The 21,858-nt window shown below is 38.6% G+C and overlaps 1 protein-coding gene across 3 annotated transcripts in view; it reads left to right on the forward strand.

The window, feature by feature from the left end:
* The window catches only part of aatka (apoptosis-associated tyrosine kinase a), a 32,289-nt gene that overhangs the window by 4,428 nt on the left and 6,003 nt on the right, over positions 1–21,858 (forward strand). Inside the window, exons 3-12 of one of the 3 annotated variants that reach the window (XM_079252774.1) lie at positions 10,173–10,306; positions 13,187–13,303; positions 15,474–15,615; positions 19,374–19,453; positions 19,937–20,055; positions 20,167–20,254; positions 20,387–20,520; positions 21,042–21,126; positions 21,215–21,336; positions 21,455–21,604. In XM_079252774.1, the coding sequence (XP_079108900.1) occupies positions 10,173–10,306; positions 13,187–13,303; positions 15,474–15,615; positions 19,374–19,453; positions 19,937–20,055; positions 20,167–20,254; positions 20,387–20,520; positions 21,042–21,126; positions 21,215–21,336; positions 21,455–21,604 (1,171 nt within the window). Of the gene's footprint in view, positions 1–10,172; positions 10,307–13,186; positions 13,304–15,473; positions 15,616–18,177; positions 18,968–19,373; positions 19,454–19,936; positions 20,056–20,166; positions 20,255–20,386; positions 20,521–20,722; positions 20,763–21,041; positions 21,127–21,214; positions 21,337–21,454; positions 21,605–21,858 lie in introns of those variants that run through there. The other 2 variants (XM_079252775.1, XM_079252776.1) reach the window with 2 other exon arrangements.

Here is a 21,858-nt window from a genome sequence, read left to right on the forward strand (position 1 = left end):
CAGTAATTTAATATTTTATAATGTGTTCGTGCAAAAAGAGGATGATAAGATTCTTCATTTTAGGAATGTTATATAACAGTAGAGTTTATCGACTACATCAGGCCTTTTTACACCTAGTTATCAATGTTACTGTCACTATAACTGCATTAAAGTTCAATTTAGTTTAAGGTTAATCACCAAATTATTGTGATCAATAACTTGATTGTGGTATTATGTTAAAAACACACCAACATGTCTAACAGGTGTTATCTTGGCCTTCTACCTCCCTTAATACCAGTCTGATGGGATCTGACGGCATCTATGGGATGCAAGCCCAATCCACAATGACGCCACACCACAACCCAAATAATCTCCTTCTATCGTCCCAGTACCAGACAGTCCAGAGCAGCCTCACATGTTCTTTGACCACACCCTGACTCCTCAGAGTTGTTTTGGAACCATATGAAGCATCTACTCAATATTAGGAGGCGGTTATAATGCTGTGGCTTATTGGTAGTGGGCATTTGTATGTGTGTGTGTGTGTGTGTGTGCGCTGGATCTTAGTGTTGAACCCACGTAGGGGAAACATGCAAACACCACACAGAAAAACCACTGCTTGAAGCCCTCCGCAGCTGAAGCTCGAACCAGTGACTTTCTTGGTATGAGGCTGCTCATTTAAAAGGTTTGGAATGAATATTGGAAGTGGAAATATAAACAGTTTGCAGTAATTTACCACTTCAGGGCCTTATGGCAGATGTGGCTGTACAACTAACTTCTTTCACAGTGTTGTCGGACGTAGTTTCATCTTCTCTTTTAACAAAAATAAAACCTCTGCTATTGATCTGTCATGTTGGATGTTTAAAAATCTGATTGGTTTGTCAGTTTAAACGCCTGATCAAAGAATGGTTATGCCTGTCAATGTGTTTTTTTTTTCTGACCCTTGTCAGAGTTTACATTACTACATTATTACTATGATAAACCTCAGGCTCTCTGTCAATTAAAACGCCACCTCCTCTCTGACACTCAAAAGGGTAAACACATTTTCATTCCTTTCATTCATTCAACTGACTGCTCACCAGCTTGTTAAATGGCTTTTTTTGCCATTTGGGTAGAACTGTGGATTTGATTATTTTGTGTGGTGTACAGTAACAGTCTGCCAAATCCATCTGATGTCCTACAATTTTCTACTCACTATTCCACTTTATATAATGTAGAATAAAGGCCAGCAGAGGCTGCCAGACTCCTCTTAAATGAACTATCCTTAAAATACAACAACTCTCAGTTTTTTTTATGTCAGTTGGTGGTCCCATTACCATGCCCTTGTGTTTTAATTGGCATCTGATATAAATGACCTTAAATGGTCTGTCCAGCATAGGTAAGAGTTATTGTTGTTACCCTTCCTTTTCCAGCGGTGTGCCTTTGCTCAGGTTTCAGAGGGCTTACATGTCAGGCCTGTAATGCTGAGCCATGGTGGTCCCCCTGGGCTCTCACTCCCAGTTAATGACAGTTATCATGGCTCTCTGCAGGCCACTGCATCTCTCTACCATCTGCAGTCATTCGCAGAGAGGATGGAGAGCGGCAGAGAGGAAGTAAGCTGTTGGAGGATACCATATTCTACTATTAATCATGTCATGCCATTCCTCCAGCTTTCTCAGTGCTTCCTGCATCTGACATATGTTCACACGTGTGTGTTTGCAGATTGTTTCTCCCTATCTCTATGTGCAGTCCTTTGTCATTGTAGTTGTATCCTCTGCGCTCTCTTTCATTTAACCTCTGTCAGTATTTCTTTTTAGATTTCTTCTCCAGAATGTTTCCCATCCATTTCCTTCTCTCCCAACCTGGTCTTGCTTCTTCATGCATCATCTCTTTTATCTCTTGGTTTCTCTTTACATTCCAGTCCTCTAGGATATAAAGAAGAAGGACTAACTCTTCCACAAAAAGTTATCAAATATGGCTGCAAATAATGATTATTCTAATAGTCGACTAATTTTTTGATTAGTCGATTAGTCACGGTTATTACTGTCACAGCCACCATCTGTGCTTCCAGTTGACGCAGCTCTTTTTACAGGCTCCAGTATGTTTTACCCCACTCTCTTTATTTGCATCATATATGTCACCCTGATTCCCAGTCAGTCACAACATAATGTCATTTAATAAGTTAAAAGAATGACTCCTGAACAAGTTGAATATTAAATTTAAGCTAAACAGCTTACTACGAATTATTTTTTAAACATTTAATCTTAGCTATATTGTCATATCTAAGCTGTACAAAAGTTGACTCAAAAGGAAAACAAAATAGATCAAATATTTTAACATCTTTATTTTTGTAGAATTGCTTTGAAATAATTATTTACATCTTGATAAAGCCTGTTTTGTAAGGACAAGGGCCAGAATCCTTTAAAAAAAATCCCTGAATCCAAATGGTGATCCAGATCATCAAAATTAAATCGCTTCTTCCTTTTCACATTTCCAACAACTCCTGAAAATTTTAATATAATCTATCCATAACTTTTTGAGTTATCTTGAACACAAACAAACAGATAAATGCCAGTAAAAACATAACCTATTTGGCAGAGGTAACAACAGCACATCACTACCCGCTAACGCTAACTTTGCCATCAGGAATGCTGGAAACCATGACTACGGGGTTCTTTCGTTTCAGATGCTCTACACATGACTGTCGTGCTGCTGTGGTACACCAACTCTGTGTGGCAGACGACACATTTCACCTGTTTGACACTTTGTTTAGCTTGAAATATCCCCAAACTTTGGAAATATGTTGCGCCGCCGTCAGTTTGTTCTTCATTGTTTAAATAAAGACACTGCACAAAATGACAATACTGCCCCCAGCACTTCCTGTGGTGCTTTGCATCATTTGCTTGGAGTTTAGAGTTCTCATACTGTCTGAGAAGCCGTGGTTAGTAAATGGCGTTAAGTTGCCTGGCGCAGTGTTTTATTAGCAAATCTGTTACGGGCGTTTATGACGCGACACGTCGACAATGAAATTTCGCGTCAATGAATTTTCATTGTCGACTTTGTCGACAAATTGTTGCAGCTTTATAATCAAAGATGAGTTTATCATTGATTCGTGTCCTCATACTTTTTATTAACAATGCACAAATGCAGAGGTTCAATCTTTTTAGCCCAGCTTAAATAATGTTAGCTTTTTATGCAAATATGCAAGTCTTACATCGCTCAGCTAACATTACCTGTTTGTATTGTTGATCTTTTGTAACTTTGCAGATTTTGCTGATGTGTAAACAAGTGTGAATGCACATTCTTCTTATGCTGACCAACTCGCCTCAGGTAGCTCAGTTGCCTGCCTTTCTTTTGTTTTCTTTTCATTTCTGCTGTATCCCAACTCATTTTCAACAATTCCTCCACTTTCTACTATTGGCCGTGTGTGTCTGTGTGCCCAGTTAAAGCAGATGGGAGGGTTTGTTTCCCCCTGCAGCACTGTCCTAAATGTAAATGCATGCTCAGAGAGATTTGGAGAGCTTTTTACTCTGCTGTACTCTCACTTTCTGTGTCTCTTTCTTGTATTCTTGTTTGTTGTCAGAGGTATTTATGTTTACTCTATATGAGCACTGAGCAACAGTGGAAGAGCGTCACTTGCTTTCTCTCACGTATGTGATGATACTAACAAAACACAGTAATGTCAAGAATGTTGACTTATTTTTCAGTTCCCTCTTGGTATGTTTATAAGCTGGAGAACTAAGCTGCCAGCTCAAGTGCCTCTCATGTTTTGGATGTTTTTCCTTGTATTAAAGTGTCAAATGTTACATTGTGGTAGTTGCTTTTTGAGACTTACAAAGGTTGAGGCAATGACTTAACCAAAGGACACACATACAAAATACAACGGGCAAAAAACACAGTCCTTGCCCACTGACCACACATTCCTTTTAGGACTTTTACTCAACAAAAGTTGCATAAGTTGTTCCTATTTGTATCAAATCCACTGAAATGCTGATTGCAATTGAAACTGCACCTCACCACTTTCTTTATTCCACCTCACTCTTTCTCAAGACAGTTTGATTGCAGTGGTGTGTGGCTTGGCACAGTGCCCACTCTGCAGGTCTCTTGGTCAAAAACAAGAGCTGGTGTGAGGGTATATGTGAGCTCGTACGTGCAGAGAAACCATACCGATGGCGAGGAGAAAAAAAGAAAAGGGAAGGTTCACAGAGAGAAGACAACACATCTCAGAGGAAGCCTGTCTGAATCAAGACAGTCAGTTCTGTGTCCCAGTCTTCATGATCCTCAGGTGTAGATGTCGCCACTGTCCATAGCAACCACTGTTCTTATTACATACGTTTTTTGGTTACACAAGAAGCCACATTAAATTGGCTTCTTGTGTGGGTGTGTGTTCTGGTGGTATGAGCATGAACACATGCCTCAACCGTGGTCTTGATATGAGTGTGTGGGAGAAAATAATTATCTCACTCTGGTACCTATTTTCTCACAGTAGCCCCCCCCAACACACACACCTCCCCCACCCCATTTGTGTCCATTTGGAGCAGATTTGTTGAATCCAGGCTAAACATGCGTACCACGCAGCAGGAGACCTGACATTCCGGCATGGCAGCTGCACAGCAACAGAAAACTTTACCTCCCTGGCATATGCTTTATTTATAATCTTCCATGAAAAACTCAGTGGCTGTGCTTAACACAGCACATCCTCATCTCTTATATCCATGCATGAATGCACTCTGCATTGAGCTGAACATTCCTTAACTTTCCTGTACTGTGGGCTTTCACCTCTCTGCATGGCTGCGTTTCTTGCTTACTCTATTACTTTTTGACAGTGCCTCTCATATTTAAAGGAGAAATGTCAAAGGGGTAAAATAAAATCCCCCTTTTGGAGCCGTTTGGAAAGCTTTGAGGTGAGCTGATAATTGCTCTGGATATAGCTTTTAGAGCATTTTCAACTTGGTATTGAACTGTGTAACTATCATAGAGCAAACTGAACCCATTGATTGAGGGTAGTGGTGCTAAGTCACGCTCTGGAAAGAAAGGCTTTTTCGGATAATTCCCAGTTTTAGATAATATAAAAGAACAGCAATGTCCTCTTCATTCATTCATTCTCCCATTTATTAAGCCAATGTATTTTTTCTCTGTTCCCATGTCTCTTTATCTCACAGCATTCTCCTCATTGTGTGGATTGTGGAGGTGGCAGAGTGACTCCATCACTTTGCTCTCCTGCCAGTCAAGACATTGCTCTTTTCCTCTCTAGGTATAGAGACAGTATTTTAATAAAGCTGGTATGAACTTGGCTTTTAGTGTTTTATTTTCATTTAGCTGTGCAGCTGGTGAAGTAGAGTTTGCTTCTCAAATATTTATGCAAGAACCAGGGTTGTCACTCGGTCCACAGATCTTACAAGAGGGAGGAAGGGAGGGAGGGAGGGAGGGAGATAGACTTTCCAACTGTCACACTTATGAAAATTGTGCCTCAGGTTTTCTTCTGCATGGCCATATCAGACTTTCTGGTAGTAAATGAAGACCACACATAAGCTTATCCATCTGTTGTAGCTACAGTTTGCAAAATGAAGCTTCCGGATAAATTTTGTATAAGCTTATGTGATTATGTGCATATATGTATAATTTGTCCCAAATACAGATGCTTCCATAACTCCCAGTCTGAATTGTGAAAGAATGTTCAAAGGAGCAAAAACCGCCCCCGAAGCATCTCTCCCTGAGGATCCCCCTGACTTTTCCTGTCCCAGCATTTCTAACCAGCTGCAGATTTTCTTACCTGCACGTGGTATATGAGGAAGAGAAGCTTGTGATAATAGTTTGTGGTCTGAATGACTTGAAATCAGTTTAATTAGCAATTTCTACCCAACCCTCATATACCTTATCCTGATGGCTGTGGGGGAAACTTCAAAAGCAGACAATCAGAAAGTCCAGTTCTTTTCAAAGATCCTCCTCAGCCTTTACATCTGTAATAACATGAAATATGACTTCTATTGCATTTTGTTAACATTCAAATGCTGATTATTACACAAATTGAAATATTTGATTATTTTGTGGTGTTTAATGGCCATTAAAAGAACAATAATCTATTTTTCAATAGTGACTTTTGTTGTTGTTGTTTTTAAACATATTTTCACACACATTTGTGAGATTCTAAAGTAAATGTGAATATATTTCAAACTGTAACAATTTCTCTACTTTTGTCAGCAGTCTGTAAGCATTATGGCATCTTGGAAACAGGTGTCACATTTTTGTTGAATGGAGGATTGTAGCTGCTATATTTGTTTAGTTTAGTTTAATATACTTCCCAGAAAATGACATGGTCAGTATATGTTCCTTTTAAAACATATTCATGTTAATTCTTTTGAAGCCAAGTTGCAAGTTTCATGGACACTCATGAACTTGAAAAACAAAAGAGTTTCAGGTTTTACAACTGAACACCACCGGCAAGTCTTCAGTCTGAAGATTTTCCTAAAAAAAACATTTTTCTATATAGATAGATAGATAGATAGATAGATAGATAGATAGATATTTTCATCCTTACATTAGTAAGTTAGTACGTTAGATGAGCTTTGGCCCAGAGAAGGCAGCTGCATCTCAGGATGTTTTTTTATGTACTTTTTTTTGGTTTTTTTTTTTTTTAAGTTTACTTTGTTATGTTTTATTATATAAACATAAAAAAATACAGAATATAAACAAATGTCCTGAATGCACTGTCCTAAATGTAAATGCATGCTCAGAGAGCTTTGGAGAGCTTTTTACTCTGCTGTACTCTCACTTTCTGTGTCTCTTTCTTGTATTCTTGCTTGTTGTCAGAGGTAAAAACTAATTGTTTAACAATATTACTTATGGGACCAAAGATCACAGGCATCTAGTATTGAATCTGAACCCCTTGCACACATGAGGCCACTAGATTTTTTTTGTCAATTTTAAATGATGAGACTCTGCCTCTCTGTGATGCTCTTGTTACACCAAACTGTTACTTGACTGTAGGCAATTAACATAAATAGATCCTGTGGTTTTTTTTTCTTTTCTTAAGAATACCATTTTCAGTGTTGTTGCTGCTGTCCAAATGTCTTTAAGATGTTTTGCCATCATCAAATTAATTCATTTATTCATAACTCCAATTAAGGGTTGCAGGGAGGCTGAACCCTGTCCTTTTGCTAAAATTTTCCATTAAATGGTAAAATTTCTCCAAAGCTTTTATGCTTTCTATGTACTAACGTGTATGAAAAGCTGGTTTGTGATATTTATGAATCATTGCTTTCTGCTTTTGTTGTCACTTTACGCAACATCCCATCTTATTTAAAATTAAGTGAGTTGTAGTCACATCAGCTCAACCTGAATAACTTTTAAAGGTAGATAGTTCTTATTCTGTGAATGTGAGCAGCTAAGAGAAAAACAAAAAAAAAGAAAAATAATGAAAAAAGTCTTTTCTTTTACAAGAAAGGAAAGTAAAAATATGAATCATGTATCTGCTGTAAAACCTGCAGACCATGACAAGCAATTTTACAACCTAAAACAGAAATTACAACATATTTATGTTTGTTTTATGTCCTGTCCTTCACTGAGCCCAAACTCACTGTCCTTTAATTCAATATGTGCCATTGCTGCTTAGACACTCCCTGCACAGTATGCTCTAAATAATCATAAGATATTTCAGTTCAGAATTAAATGTATTTACTTTTTCTACTTTTACTTGTAAAATAGAGATAAAATAAAATATAGATTTTTAAAATGACGTGACATGAAAAAAAAAATGTCAATAATCCATTAGGGAAATTATACAGTGCCCATTTTTAAGCTTTTTGAATTATCCTTCCCATTTTCCTATCTCTACACTTTGTATGGCTGCCATCAGTGTTGTTACTGCCTTCATTTTTATTTTACAGCCACTCTCACATACTAAAACACGGGCACACATGGATACACACTGTGACAAGCTGTTACTGCCAACACAGAGAAATAGATGAGACACGGCCAGGGTACAAGGCGTCAGCAAAAACACACGTCTTCAAACAGTTGTGAAAGAAAGAGGGAGCAGGAGGCGTAAAAGCCAATCAACTAATATGCGTTGGCCATCTGGATGTTACCATGGTGATGTGTTGGCTGCTCTGTGCCCACACATACAGAACTGTAGGCAGCAGCTCTCAAACAAGATTTCATGTCCTGTCCATTTGCATTCAGCCATGTGTATGCAAGTCTATCTCATAACCGGCTTTGTGTCCATGACCTGAGGGTCAAGCTTGGTTTGGAGTTATACTGTTTGGGCTGTGGGAGCTGTCAGGTCTGGAACAGTGTGTTCCCTGCAGCCAAATGGGTCAGGACCACTGGGGTTTCAGCCACTGAGTTGGAAACAACCCACACACGAGCCTCACAGGCCAGATCAGTTCTAGTCTGCATTGAAGATGCATGCTTCTGTTTTGTGTGTGTGTGTGTGTGTGTGTGTGTGTGTGTGTTTAAAGATTCCTGCTCTAGAGTGAGAACATAATGCCAGTCTATTTTTTGGACAGACTTGATCTGTACATACTGTGCAGGAAGGGGATAAGTCCAACTGCAAATGCTGAGATGCACTTAAGTTTTTTTTTTTCATTCTTAATGGGTACGACATAAGAATACAGAAATACTGTATTCTGTTTAAATAAGAATACAGTTAATCAGGAAGTTTTATTACTCTATAAAGTTTCACTGCAACATGCTTGTGTTTAAACTGGGGACTTCCTCTATTTGTTGATGTGAATTATAAGGTTTTTCATTTGTTGTAATGGTTTTGTTAGAAATATTTACTCAAAAAAAACTTAATTTCAAACCTGGGCCTGATTTCTCTTTAAAGAGAAATAATTGCATGTAGCATTCTCTGAAACTCGGCTCATACCAGACAGTTAGTGTCAGGGTAAACCAGTTTCTACAGTATGGATAGGCTGCTAAATTGCTAAAATCCGAGCTTTTTTAATATAAATATTAAACCTCATATCCACATTGGAAATGTCAGATGATTCTCTTCAGAATACCATATAAGGACTAAAATTTATGAAGGCGCTCTGGCTTGATGGCTCCATTCTAAATCCTTAGGCAATTCTGAAGGTCACTTTTGCTATATATGTTATGTGCATATTTCTACTAGTGTTCCCAGTGAAATTTGAGCATCAGTAGGGCCCTACTCCTAACAGACTACTGAGATGAGCAGGGTTTTAATGAAAATGAAAAAACCTCTATCAAGTGTAATACTAACTCACCAAATGTCCCTCATTTGTTGCCTGAGTATTTTTGGTGTAATTCTTGGTTTCTCTGTAAATTTAGAGATCAATGAAAAGTCACAAAAAAGGAGCAGTTTTTGTATGAATGGAATGAATTAAAAGCCTTGACTGAGACAGAAATGCAATATTAACTGATTTTGCCAGCATAATTGAATCTCTTTAATACTTTCCTTGACATTCCTTAAATCTCCTTTTCTCACTTTCTTTTTGTTGCTTTTTTTCATCTCCTTTCTTTCAGTTGGCAGAAGATTTAAAACAGCAAATCAGATTATATCTGGGTGCTCCAAACACTGACATCTGGCCCTCTGGCTGGCTCTAAGTTACTCCAGGCTAAAATAAAAACTTACACATAAGTGCTGCCATATGCACACAGGAAGACAATGAAAAATTCTCAGAAGGTATTCAGTGCTATTGCATTCTAACATAAGTATGCTTTAACAGCTTTGTGTGCATTGTTGTGGAAAGCGCTTTCTTTAAATAACATTAGCCTTGCATTCTGAAGCGCAGATATAGCCAAGAGGACAATTTTGCAGGGTGCTGAAGAAAATGAAAAATAGATTATAGATTCATGGCATTTCATTCACCAGAACTCTTTCTAAACAAGCAGAGTGGGCAACTACAGCTATTCTTTTATTACACCATTAGGTTGTGATTGTTTTTGTGGGTGGCGTTAAATGTATTGCCTACATGACTCTGACTGCGCACTGACTACTGTAATTATTCTCCAGCAGCTTGCTTCTTTTTTCCTCTTCAGAGATAAATACGGACTTGAATGGAATTTTAATAATAAGTCATACTTCTTTCATCAAGCTGCCAATAAAACAGTCACGTATCTGTGTGCATACAAATCTTCCCTTTTTTTTTTTTATCTCCATTTTGTTTTTAATTTTCTGTATGACTTTGTCTTTTGCCATCTGATCTTGAGTTAAACCCTTTTAACACTCATTCTGTCCCCTGTTGTTGCAGATGGGGCTCCGCTGAGCGAGCTGTCATGGCCTTCGTCTCTGGCAGTTGTAGCTGTCTCCTTTTCTGGCCTCTTCACCTTTGTCTTCCTCATGCTGGCTTGCCTCTGCTGCAAGAAAGGAGACGTTGGCTTCAAGGTGAGCTCTCTGCTGCCCCCAGCTGGAAGTGGAGGGAAACACAATGTGGAATTAGAAGAAAAAAAATTTTGTTTTATTTCTGTGTGATAATGCTTAGCATTATTAGCTATTTTGTTGTTGTTTTTATAAATAGCTTTAAACATTCTGATTATCTTAAATGACCAAGTGATAGCTTTATTACAGATGGATGTCGAGTTATAGATGGGTATTATTGGGAAAGAATACATGAAAATATTTTTTAAAAATGCGTGTGAATTACTCATTAAAAGATATATATTGTGGCTAATCTGAACCAATATTAGATTAAATTACCTACCCGTGTAAAATATGTGTCAAAAATAATAAGAATGTAATGACAAGAAATTCTTTTAGCAATTTCCAGACAAAGCAGAATCTTGTCAATTTGTGAAACACACACAATACGTTCATGATCTGGGATGTTCTTCTCTCTTTATTTAGCAGATTTCCTGAAACTGTTATAGATTTATTTTTAATTACTTAAAAATGGGTCACATGAGAAAGAACCTGATTTTGCCATGTGAACCAGTACAGATATACCCTCAAAAGTCATTAATTTCATTCGCCGCCTACTTTAGTTTACCTTTTTTTTTTTTTTTTATAATCTGTGGCATTAAAAATTCTTTTGTGTAGGGAAGTCATCATAACTGCCTTTAAAAAGCCTCTCACATCTTATGGCAGATGACTCTTTTTTTTTTTTTTAGCTCTTATGGTCATTAGTTAACGTCAAATCTACAAGAGAAGAAATTGTGAAGCAAGCATAAAAGAAATCCAGTATATCCAACTAAATATATTTCTTTAAAAGTTCTGCTGCTGAGCATCACAGCCAGAAAGAACAACAAAGTGTCATTAATAACATTTTAATTGCTGAATTCTGTGTGTGTCTACATCTTTGTGTCCAAAACTAAATGGACTCTTCCTCATTGTTTGAAAGTGCACTTTAATAGTCTGAAACACCAAGAATGTTTTCCAATCAGGCGTGTCTGTTCTAAGAAATGGAAGAATCTGTGTTTTCTTTCCACCAGCATCGGAAATGATAAATGATAAAAATGTGTTTTTGGTTGCTAAAACACCATCAAACAAAAGTTGATTTTCGTTGTCTTGATTTGTTGCCTGGTTGACATGTCATTATGGCACTGTATTGAATCTTGCACAGATATTGTCCTTCAGTACAGGATAAGTTGAAATTTTAGTCACCAAACACCTGTCTTCGAGCTTGAAAACTAAGTGTTTGCTCAATGGCACCCCAGCAGGACTGGATGACTGTTAGAAACAGTGTTATGCTGCCTGTTTCTGCCCATTTGCTGTGAACTCTCCAAATAAACATGAAAACAACTGCGTCACCAACAATGCCATATTCATTCAAATTTATTTATAGTATCCTGACACAATTTGCATCAAATCAGAAACAAACGTTACAGAGCGTTTAATTGCTTCCAACTCTTTCTATTTGTTTGGCAACAGTTCATCACACAATGACTCACTTGTAAGGTGTACATTCATGTGGGAATGCAAAAATCGCACTGCTGCACCTTCCTGAAAGCTTCGTTATTCCTCTCTATTGCTGTGTCCTTACTGGAGCGTGTAGTGCGAGGCTGGGTATTAAGTGCTTTCTAAACTGAAGGCTCTCCGGGGAGCTATGCAACGCTGACTCACAGCCAGGTGCTCGCTTTCACACTTCACTCACAGGAGAGTGGCAGATGGTTCTCCTGAATGAAAAACACACCTACACACATTCCTGTTTACACACACTAATGTTTTAGAGTACATATTTAACATCCCAAACACACAAACTGAGGCATTTAGATATTACATACTAATCCAACCCGCAGGTTTCTTTCTCGCTTTAAATCGGTTATATTATGATGTCTTTATATATATATATATATATATATATATATATATATATATATATATATATATATATATATATATATATATATATATATATGTATATGTATATAGGTGTTGTTGCTCAAATTTGGAAGCTGGCTTGTTATGAGAATGATTTAGTTATGAAAAGGACTGGGGCTTTGCATGACGAAAAGAACACTATAATGAATGAATCTGTTAACTGTGGCTTCAAAAATCGACATGGGGTTAGGAGACTCTGGGGAAAGCTTAAAAGCCCCAGTGTTAAATAATTACTACCATCTAGTGGTTTGCTAATTGAATGCAAACAACCTTGTAGAGTTTTCTGGTTTCTAGCTGTGTAAGTGTGTCATTGTTGTTATCATTATTATTATTATTATTGTGGAGAGTGACAAATGTACAAATGTCAACATCTTGCATAAGTTGGAGTGTCCCGTCTGGTGATTAAGTACAGAACGATAAATAAATCTGTTTCATTATTGATGTCGATAAGTTACAAGTATATCAACATATTTGATACCAAGCTACTACTAATAGCTAATGTCACTTTGTGAAAATATGTGACTAGAAGGAGGACATCAACCCCCACCCCCCTTGACAAATCAGCTGTCATAAATGATGAAACATGAAGAAGCACAAGGCCGCCTGCTGGTGTGACTTCTGTGGAGAGTAACAGCAACTGAACACTGTTGCAACAAAGCCTTTCCACTGAAGGCTTACTAAAAAATTTGCCACGTCTGCCAGTTTATACAGCAAGTAACAGTAAAATCCCAACTTGAATGAGAGGATAAAGTAGATTCTGGCCTGCCTGCCCTGTTTTCAACATAACTCCAAAACTAACTTGACTGTTAGACTGAATTAACTTTCCTGTCCAGCAGAGAGCTGCAACCTTTGCGCCAGTATTAAAGTCTGATTCCCTCATGAGTTGTCTCCATCTAAACAACGCTGCACTGATGCAGACTCTTGGCTATTTTTTCCTCCCTCTCGCAGGGCAAAGATTATGGACGGTCCTCCATTTCAATGGAAAACGGCCAGTTGAATGATCTACAATCGTCTTTGCTTGTTTCTCTTCCTCCGACAACACATGAGGATTCACAGCTAAAACGTGTAAGGCTGTCAAGTTTGTCCCCTTTCGGCTACTATATTCAAAGATGGCAATGCAACATGGCAGACTTCTGTTGGGTGCACCGCCAACTATGTATTTATAAAAAGAAAAACTCATTCTAAGCCATGAGAATGCTTTCATTTGGAAGCGATTGTAATGTGACATTAGTAAACTAAGTGAAAGCATTACTTGACTTTTGCTTATAAAAAAACAAATTAGTTACACACTTGTCCTTTGACATTGGCTTTTACTGAATCATGTGATATATTCCGTGTAAACAAATGACATTATATATATAAATATTTTCAATGGTTTTCTTTTTCCTGTTGCCTAAAAGTGATTAAGAAGAAAGTTGGTAATTTAACATACACAGAAAGAAAAGCACACATGTGCAAATAAAACAGGGTTAGTACTCAAGCAAAGTAATGGATTTCATCTCAGGTATCAGAGCTCTGTTAGCTTTACTGTTGGTTCAATTTCAGTTTATTTTATCATATTTTTTAAATGGGACTTTGCATATTAATGAACAGCAAATGTAAATATGCAAAATTTTAACTAAGCTTTAGTCCCTTGGTGGGCTAACACAGCACATGATTAGACCTACCATAGTTTCATAGCTTCCTGTGCTTCTTCTTGATTTTGCTCTCCGTTGGTGGTCGACCTCATCTTGACAAGGCACCAAGTTGGCAATCTCGGTCCCAACTTGGTGCAGATGTTTCCGTGCACTGTTCAAGGTACCTGGTTATGGTGTTATATTTATCCTATACTTGCAGCCTCTCCTATGAACTGAAATTTAGGCTTCTTTATACATTCTGTGGTCTTGTCTGGTGGGGTAGACTTTTGCCTCCAACGCTCTTGTGCTCCACGCTGGTTTTGTGCAGCCGTAAAAGTCTTGTTGGGTATGTAGGTAAAAAAAGAAGTATATTATTATGTAACTTAGATTCACAATATCTTTTGGGGATTGAATCATTTTTGGTACATTCTTACATGAAAAGATTCAAGAACCCCTTAAAAATTGCTATACAGTTAATCTAGTTAGCAGTTTCTCTCTGTGGCTCTGCAGCTTATTTTGGTTTAATTTTTTTCTTTGAATCATGAAATGAGTGAATTAAACAGAGCAGATTTTAAAACTGTATACAGAAAAGAAGGAAAGATGTGCAAAGTATATAAACACATCCAGTGCTACTGTGCAGTATGAATCACTGAAGCTGATTTAACCCATATGAAGCTATATTGTATGTACTTTATGGAAGTTTAGAGGGACTGAGCACAATATGGGCACATTTCATCAGCTGGTAAGCAAGGACACTGTAACAGTGTGGGAGGTAAATTTGGATGGAGCAGAAAGAATGACCATAGGGAAAAAAAAACCCAGACAGGACAGATGGAGGAAGATGACGAATGTGGAGTAAAATAAGAAAGTCCATGTCTTTCTCTATTGTAGTAACAATGCTGATTTGGAGGGGGTAAATCTGCAGTTAGGAATAAGGGGATTGTCTGCACAGTTTATTATGGATTATTTTCTCCTCCTTGTACTTTTTCCCACCTTTACTGTAAAGGCTATAGTTATCTTTTAAAATGCTTGTTATATGGTATCACTGCTGTCCAGAATCACAGAGTGGCACAGTGACATGAAGAAAACTGTCTTATAAAAAAACCCTACTTGTAAGTGTTGATAAGTCTAGAAACTTCTTTCTTGTTTATTGTTCATTTTTGTACCTAAAACCTTTATGGATTTAAAACAATGAATATGTCTCGTGTCAAATCTAGTCATGAGTGGTGATATAATCTTCCAAAGTTCATCTATCTATTAAAATCAATACTTTTTCCTTAAAATACACTTTAGATGAACCATTTCCATATAGATGCGCAAAAACCTTTAACCATGTGACATTCTAAGATAGTGTATATGAGGAAGCTAGACAAGGCAGAATGAATGAGGGGCTTTGTGCATATAGTTTGAATAGCTGTATGCATTAGTATGTTCTCCCACAGTTTCTTGGCAGTGACCCTTTCAATGCTCCCCACAATCTACATGACTTATGTATATGGGTAGGTGGATGTGCCTCATCGCATTTGAATGCCTTCACAGTCAAACCATTGTCTCCCACTATCACAGTGGAAGGACGGCTGTGAGTGGATGACTAATCCCAGCGTGTGTCCTTGCACCAGGAGTTTGAAAACACAGAGGGAGAGGAGTACCAGGCAGACCTCTCTGCCCTGGCCTCACCGTCCTCCCAGAACGGCCCCGAGGTTTACATCCTTCCCCTCACGGAGGTCTCCCTGCCTGTCTCCAAACAGCCCGGCAGATCCAGTAAGAAACAAACATCCACATATAACACATCCATTTAAAGTTTTAAGACTGTTCTGTGTGCATGTGTGTGTGTTTGAACTTTTTTTTTTCTTTCATCTTTATCAGTAACGGATAATACTTGTGACTGGGTTGCAGGGTATCTTATATGTTGTATCCTTGCTTCGTTCAACTCAGACATTTCAGTTGATTTGCATGACACCAATAAACAAGTCATCTAAAAGGGCTGTACAGAGAAGGCTAACAAGTTCAGTCCAATTAGAGACAGTCTAGCTGGAGTTGTTCCATTATAAATGAACATTATCATTATATTAATTATTAACAAAATGTAATTCAGAAAAAAAGCAACGTTAAGTGCATTTAGTCCCATGTGCCGATCTGTGGTAGTTGTTAAGTGTGAAATTTCTGGTGAATTTTGTTGGTACTTTTGTCAAAACCTTAATTTAGTCTTTTTTAAGCCATCTGGAGGTGGGCTTGCTGGTATGTTTTGTGTCAATGTCCTGTGGCATAACTCAAATGACTTTTTTTCGCATAATAAGTTAAATCGTCTTTTAAAAATTGCATTTTGTATGATATTTATCTAATAATAAAATTGTGATGATCTGAAACGTTTAAGCATGACAAATGTGCAAAATAGTAAAAAATCTGAAAGGGGATAAATCCTTTTTCATTGTTTTGTACATTTTCCTGAAGTTTTTCAGTTAATATTTGTTCTATTTCTTCATACAAACCACTGTGCTTCAAAGTCACATATTATTTAATTTACAATAAGAGGGCAGCAAGGTGGGGTAGTGGTTAACACTGCGTTCCCATTGCAAGAATGTTGCTGCTCTAAGCTTCAGCTAGCGGGATGTTTAAGCAGTGTAGAGTTTGCATGTTCTTCCTGTATATGTGTGGGTTGTCTCCAGGTACTCCGGCTTCCTCCCACCCGTAAGATGTTGCATCTTATGTTAATCGATTGCTTATTGCATGTAAATTGCTTTGGATAAAAGTGTCTGCCAATGGATTATAGATTTAAAAAAAAGATGTTTGAATGAAAATGTATAATTTGCATAACAATTATTTTAACATTCATTCATTCATTACCTGATCTGCTTCATCCGATCGACGGTCGTGGGTTATTTTAACATTTTAACATATTTAAACATCATTTAAAATTCCAACATGGACTTCAAATTAATGTAATTTGTTTTTATTCCATGTACTTACTCTTCCCTTTCGTATTTCTTCTTGTCATTCTACCTCATGCTAAAGGTATACACATGCATGCATGCGCTGCATGTGTGTGTGTATCTCAGTATGAGCCTCCCCCTGCATGACTCACTGGCTGTCGGTGCTGCTCTGTGTTCAGCCAAAAGTGAGGTTAGTCGTTGCTCAGCATTGCAGGATGACAGCGCTAGCAGTGATTGGACAAGGTAGCCTCAGGCTGTTAGCCAATCACTGTTCTTGCTTCTGTCCCTCGAAGCTAAGGATGTCTGATTGGTCCAGGTGTTGCAGGGTGAGGAATGAATAAATGGTCAAAAGAGAGACTGTTAACAAGAAGATTGCTTGCTTTGAGTAAAGAGTACAATCTCTGAGTCATTTCTCCAAGCTTCCTGTGAGCTAGTCAAACTTGCTTCTATTATTTTACCTTTTGTATGCTGAATGTTTCTTTGATTGTATACACGTAAAACCTCTTCTATTAATGTTAGGCAAATGCAGATGTTTGAAAACACTAAGAATATGTAAGATGGCTCCAAATGATTTAGTTTTAAACTAAACAGGATGTTATGAGAAATATATTTGTTTTTCACCTGGCATTACCAGTGCAACTTCTTATGTAATGATTTGATTTAATCCACATTTTATCAACTGCATTATGCTCATGCAATGCATGTAACTGCAAATTTAAGTAATTACAATTACTTGTAATTGCAAGTAAAAGAAAACTAACAGTTGTATACTTTGGTTAAACAAAAGATAAATGTGGATTTTTCTGTATGAGAACACAGCACAATGTTTGTTATTGATCTAAAAGCCCTGGTTTTCTACGTGTTGCTTTTATCTTTTATTCAAGAGGCTCTGTAAAGATTCAGACAACACAGATACGATGACAGGCCCACTGCATCGTACCAGTGGGCCATTCATGCACTCTGGGAATGCCGTTAGCTGGACAGGAATGCACACTCACGCTCACACATTCCACATTTGGAATAATACAACATCTTAATTTCTAACTATCATTGTTTCTGTCAGGAAGGGAGGGGTGCCTGGGGGGTTGTGGTGGTGGAGAAGTGTGGATTTGTTATCACCGTGACAACCTCTGCGCAGCGTTCCAATGCAGAATGGGCCTTGTGTGTGTCTTCTTTGCGTGCTAGTGAGTATATGTGTGCCTGTGTGTGTTTGGTGCACTGGGTACCAGGAGATACAGCGGGAGTGTGTAAGTGAGTGAATCAAACAATGGGCCTGTTTTAGGCCGGCTGGGCAGTGGGTGAGCATAAGGCTGGGCTGAAATGTCCGAGGAACGCCACAGCGGAGGACTGGCATTATAGGCTGAATACAGTGAGGGGTCTGTGACAGCCTAAGGAGAGACAAGGGAAGAGTGGTGGCATGCACCAGGACCTAAGAGCAGGGAGGGGAGGCTTGAGATAGGGGTGGTGAGAGTATATGACAGAGATCTTTTCTACATCGGACAGAGCAGCGTTTGTGTAATGTTTGGCTGAGGAATGCTGCTGTCCTGGGTGACAGGGGGGCATTATGTGCTCCTTATGTCATTGCTGGGCATCTTGAAGCTGCACACAGAGCTGGCGCATCAGACAGCATACTATCAACATGCGTGATGGTCATATCAGGGAAGATGCATGTTCCGCAAACCTCTGCGCCCAGAAGAGAAATCGGCTTCAGAACTTCGGCATAGACTCATCGGCAGATGTTTTACTGACTTGAAGCGTTGCTCTCCTTCTCTTTACTGAAGATTTATCTGCTGTCGAATCAAAAACCATTTTAGTATTTGCTCAACAGCTGGATGGACCGTTTGCATGTTTTCGTGTGTCCCAGTTGGAGAATAAGCTCGGTGCAGATGGTGAGCTTGTTCAGCTGCGCAAGGGCTCGGAGGGTTAAATCCTGCCGAGGTTCTCACACACAAACTGTGATCACGGGCTCTTTCTCACATACACACAATGAGCCTGAGCCGCCTGGGGTTGGAGATGGGGCCATGGGCTCTTGGTTCTCACACTCTGAACCAGCACTTCATCTCTGCCGGGGTCTCAGACTCGGTTCGTGTCGCAGTGCTTCGAGTGGCTGGCCGCTCCACTGCTCCGTCACCACTCCACTCACCGTCAACATCTCAATTCCTGCAAAATGAGGATTCATGGAGGTATCTCATTTTATGTATTAAGACGTATGATTTGCAAAGTTGTGTTGCCTCTCCTGTTGTGAACAAGGATACTTGTTGTAAAAGGTTCAGCGATGTCTCAGTAGGAAATACAAAGTCTCCTTTTTTACAGTGAATGTGACATTTTATTATGAAAATAACAAATATTTTCTTTGGATCTTGGGGTTTTTGTTTTTAGTTCTGCCTTTTACTTTCAGATTTTCTTGTCTTTTGCTGATAGCAGTCATTCACATTTTCTTTTTCATTTCTTTGTAATCGAGTCATTGTGCCGAAAACCTGTCTTTTCTCTTTTTCTTTTCTCCTCTCTGTCAGCTCTTTTTAAACAAAACCCATCTTTTTTACTGCTTACTAAGAGTAATCTTATGCCTTCATTATTGTTCCCTTCCAGTCCAGCTTCTGAAATCATCGGACCTTGGCCGCCATAGTTTGCTATATCTAAAGGAGATTGGACATGGCTGGTTTGGGAAGGTAAAGCTTATTCTTTTTCTTGACATATATATATGTATATATACAGTAAAGTTTATTTTTAGCAAGTCATAAACATTATTCTCATTATTGTTGGCAACAGCTGTTTAAATTTGCATATATCTATCTTCTGTATGCAGTGTGATTTAGGTACATTTTCAACTCTTTGTGGAATGCGAGGTTAATGTGATGACGATCTCACTCTAGCGAAGCGAATCTTTGGCACTTGTGTCAGGGTGTCAGTTCCGTGGGAGAGGAGTGAAATTCACAGTTACAGCAGATTCTTTAGAATTTACCATACAGTCCATGCTACATTGACTTTTGCATTAGTTCCCACGCAATTCCCGGCCTCACGTTTTGTTTATCTGCTTAACTTTCTGATTTTTAGTTTGATGGCGTTTTTTTGTGAGCTCCCACATGATGTTTTGTTCCAGACTGGCAATGAATACAAGTATGACTGCTGTTCTTCCTCTGCATATCTCATAGGTTTTGCTGGGAGAAGTCAATGCAGGCCTCAGTACCACCAAGGTGGTGGTAAAGGAGCTAAAAGCTAGTGCCAGTGTCCAGGATCAGATGCAATTCCTAGAGGAGGTCCAGCCATACAGGTCTAAACTTTATAATATTCATTATAGGAGGAAAACAATGAAAAAATAATAATAATAACAATTGCATGCTTCCATACACTAATACCTGATTAAATGTTTTTTGTTCTGAAGAACCCTTCAGCATCCTGCCCTCCTGCAATGCTTGGCACAGTGTTCAGAGGTCACTCCTTATCTGCTGGTCATGGAGTTTTGCCCCCTGGTAGGACATGATTTAATTAGAACCCATTGTTTACTTCATCCTAAACAAAGACATAATTTAATCTTACTTGTTGCTTATGCTACTAATGTACAAATAAAATATCATCAATCCTTATTTCCTTTTCCTGCTTAGGGTGATCTGAAGAGCTACCTTTGCAGTTGCCGGGCTGCTGATTCTGAGACTCCTGATGCTCTGATTCTTCAGAAAATGGCGTGTGACATTGCTTCAGGGCTTCTGCACCTCCACAAATACAACTTTATTCACAGGTGATTTACATCAGTCTTCCTGCCTTTACTTTCATCAAACTTAATGACATGAAGAAGTTGCACCAACTTGAATGGGCAGTGCGTCCCCTGCTGGTCTCTGTCTGCAACAACATCCTGGTGCTGCCTGAGTGGTTGACACAGACTCCAGCATCAGTGATTTTGTTGCAGGGGGTGAGCCCCTTTCTGCGGCTATGGCAACCAGTCTATGGCTGTAGGGATGAAGAGCTCAGCATGTTGACGAGGTGAGATCAGACTAAATATTGTACTGTAGTGTGTGCTTGCATGGTCACTTTAGGTGAAACACTATGTTATGTTTTATCTATCAATTTTTTGCTCTTCTTTTACTAAAGGTGGCGGTACAACATTTCAAATGTGTCCATATTTTCTGATCTTATAAGTTTTACAAAAAAGGGCGAAACTGAATTTAAAAAATTGAAAACTTTCAGTCTTCAAAATGTGTGACAGTAAATGAGGGAATTGGGGGAAGAGAGGTTAATTTGAGGATTCCTTTGCCACAACAGTGACCTGGCCCTCCGAAACTGCCTGCTAACCTCAGAAATGTCAGTTAAGATTGGAGACTATGGGCTCTCTCACAGCCGATACAAGGTCAGTCTTTTGACAAAAACCTTCTTTTTTATTAGAGTTCTTTTTATCCTTTCAGTGCTCAAAAATATGCTTTTGTTTACTACTGTAGGATGACTACTATATAACGCAGGACCAAATTTGGGTGCCCCTGCGCTGGATTGCACCAGAGCTCATTGACGAGGTCCATGGAAACCTGCTGGTCGTTGATCAAACCAAAAGTAGCAACATATGGTAAGATATTATGAACATTATCCCCTATAGGAGGATATACCAAATGTTAGCCACAATATCATATATTTCTTTAGAAAATGTCAGTGTGTCAGCAGCCTGCCTTCTTTGCTTGTTCCAGGTCATTGGGGGTGACTGTGTGGGAACTTTTTGAGCTGGGAAACCAGCCGTACAGACACTACTCTGACAGGCAGGTGTTGACATATGCTGTGAAGGAGCAGCAGCTTAAATTACCCAAACCCCAACTCCAGTTCCCCCTGGTCGACCGCTGGTAAGACATGCTTACACACACTAGGGAAAAAAAAATTGTATTCGTAATGCTGATACTGTGAGATTTGTATCACTGGTGCCACATTTGAAACATAATTATCCCTAAAGGTGCATCTGGCAAATTTGTCTTGTTTTTTTTAAAAAATCATTTTGTGCTTATGATGGTATACTGTAGCTATATTTCTTTTTAAAAGCACCACAGGCGATCGATACTGTCGCTATTTTTTATGATCCTCCTGACATCGATTGGAGCTT

Source organism: Telmatherina bonti, assembly GCF_933228915.1.
Source record: "Telmatherina bonti genome assembly, chromosome: 14".
Lineage (NCBI taxonomy): Eukaryota > Metazoa > Chordata > Actinopteri > Atheriniformes > Telmatherinidae > Telmatherina > Telmatherina bonti.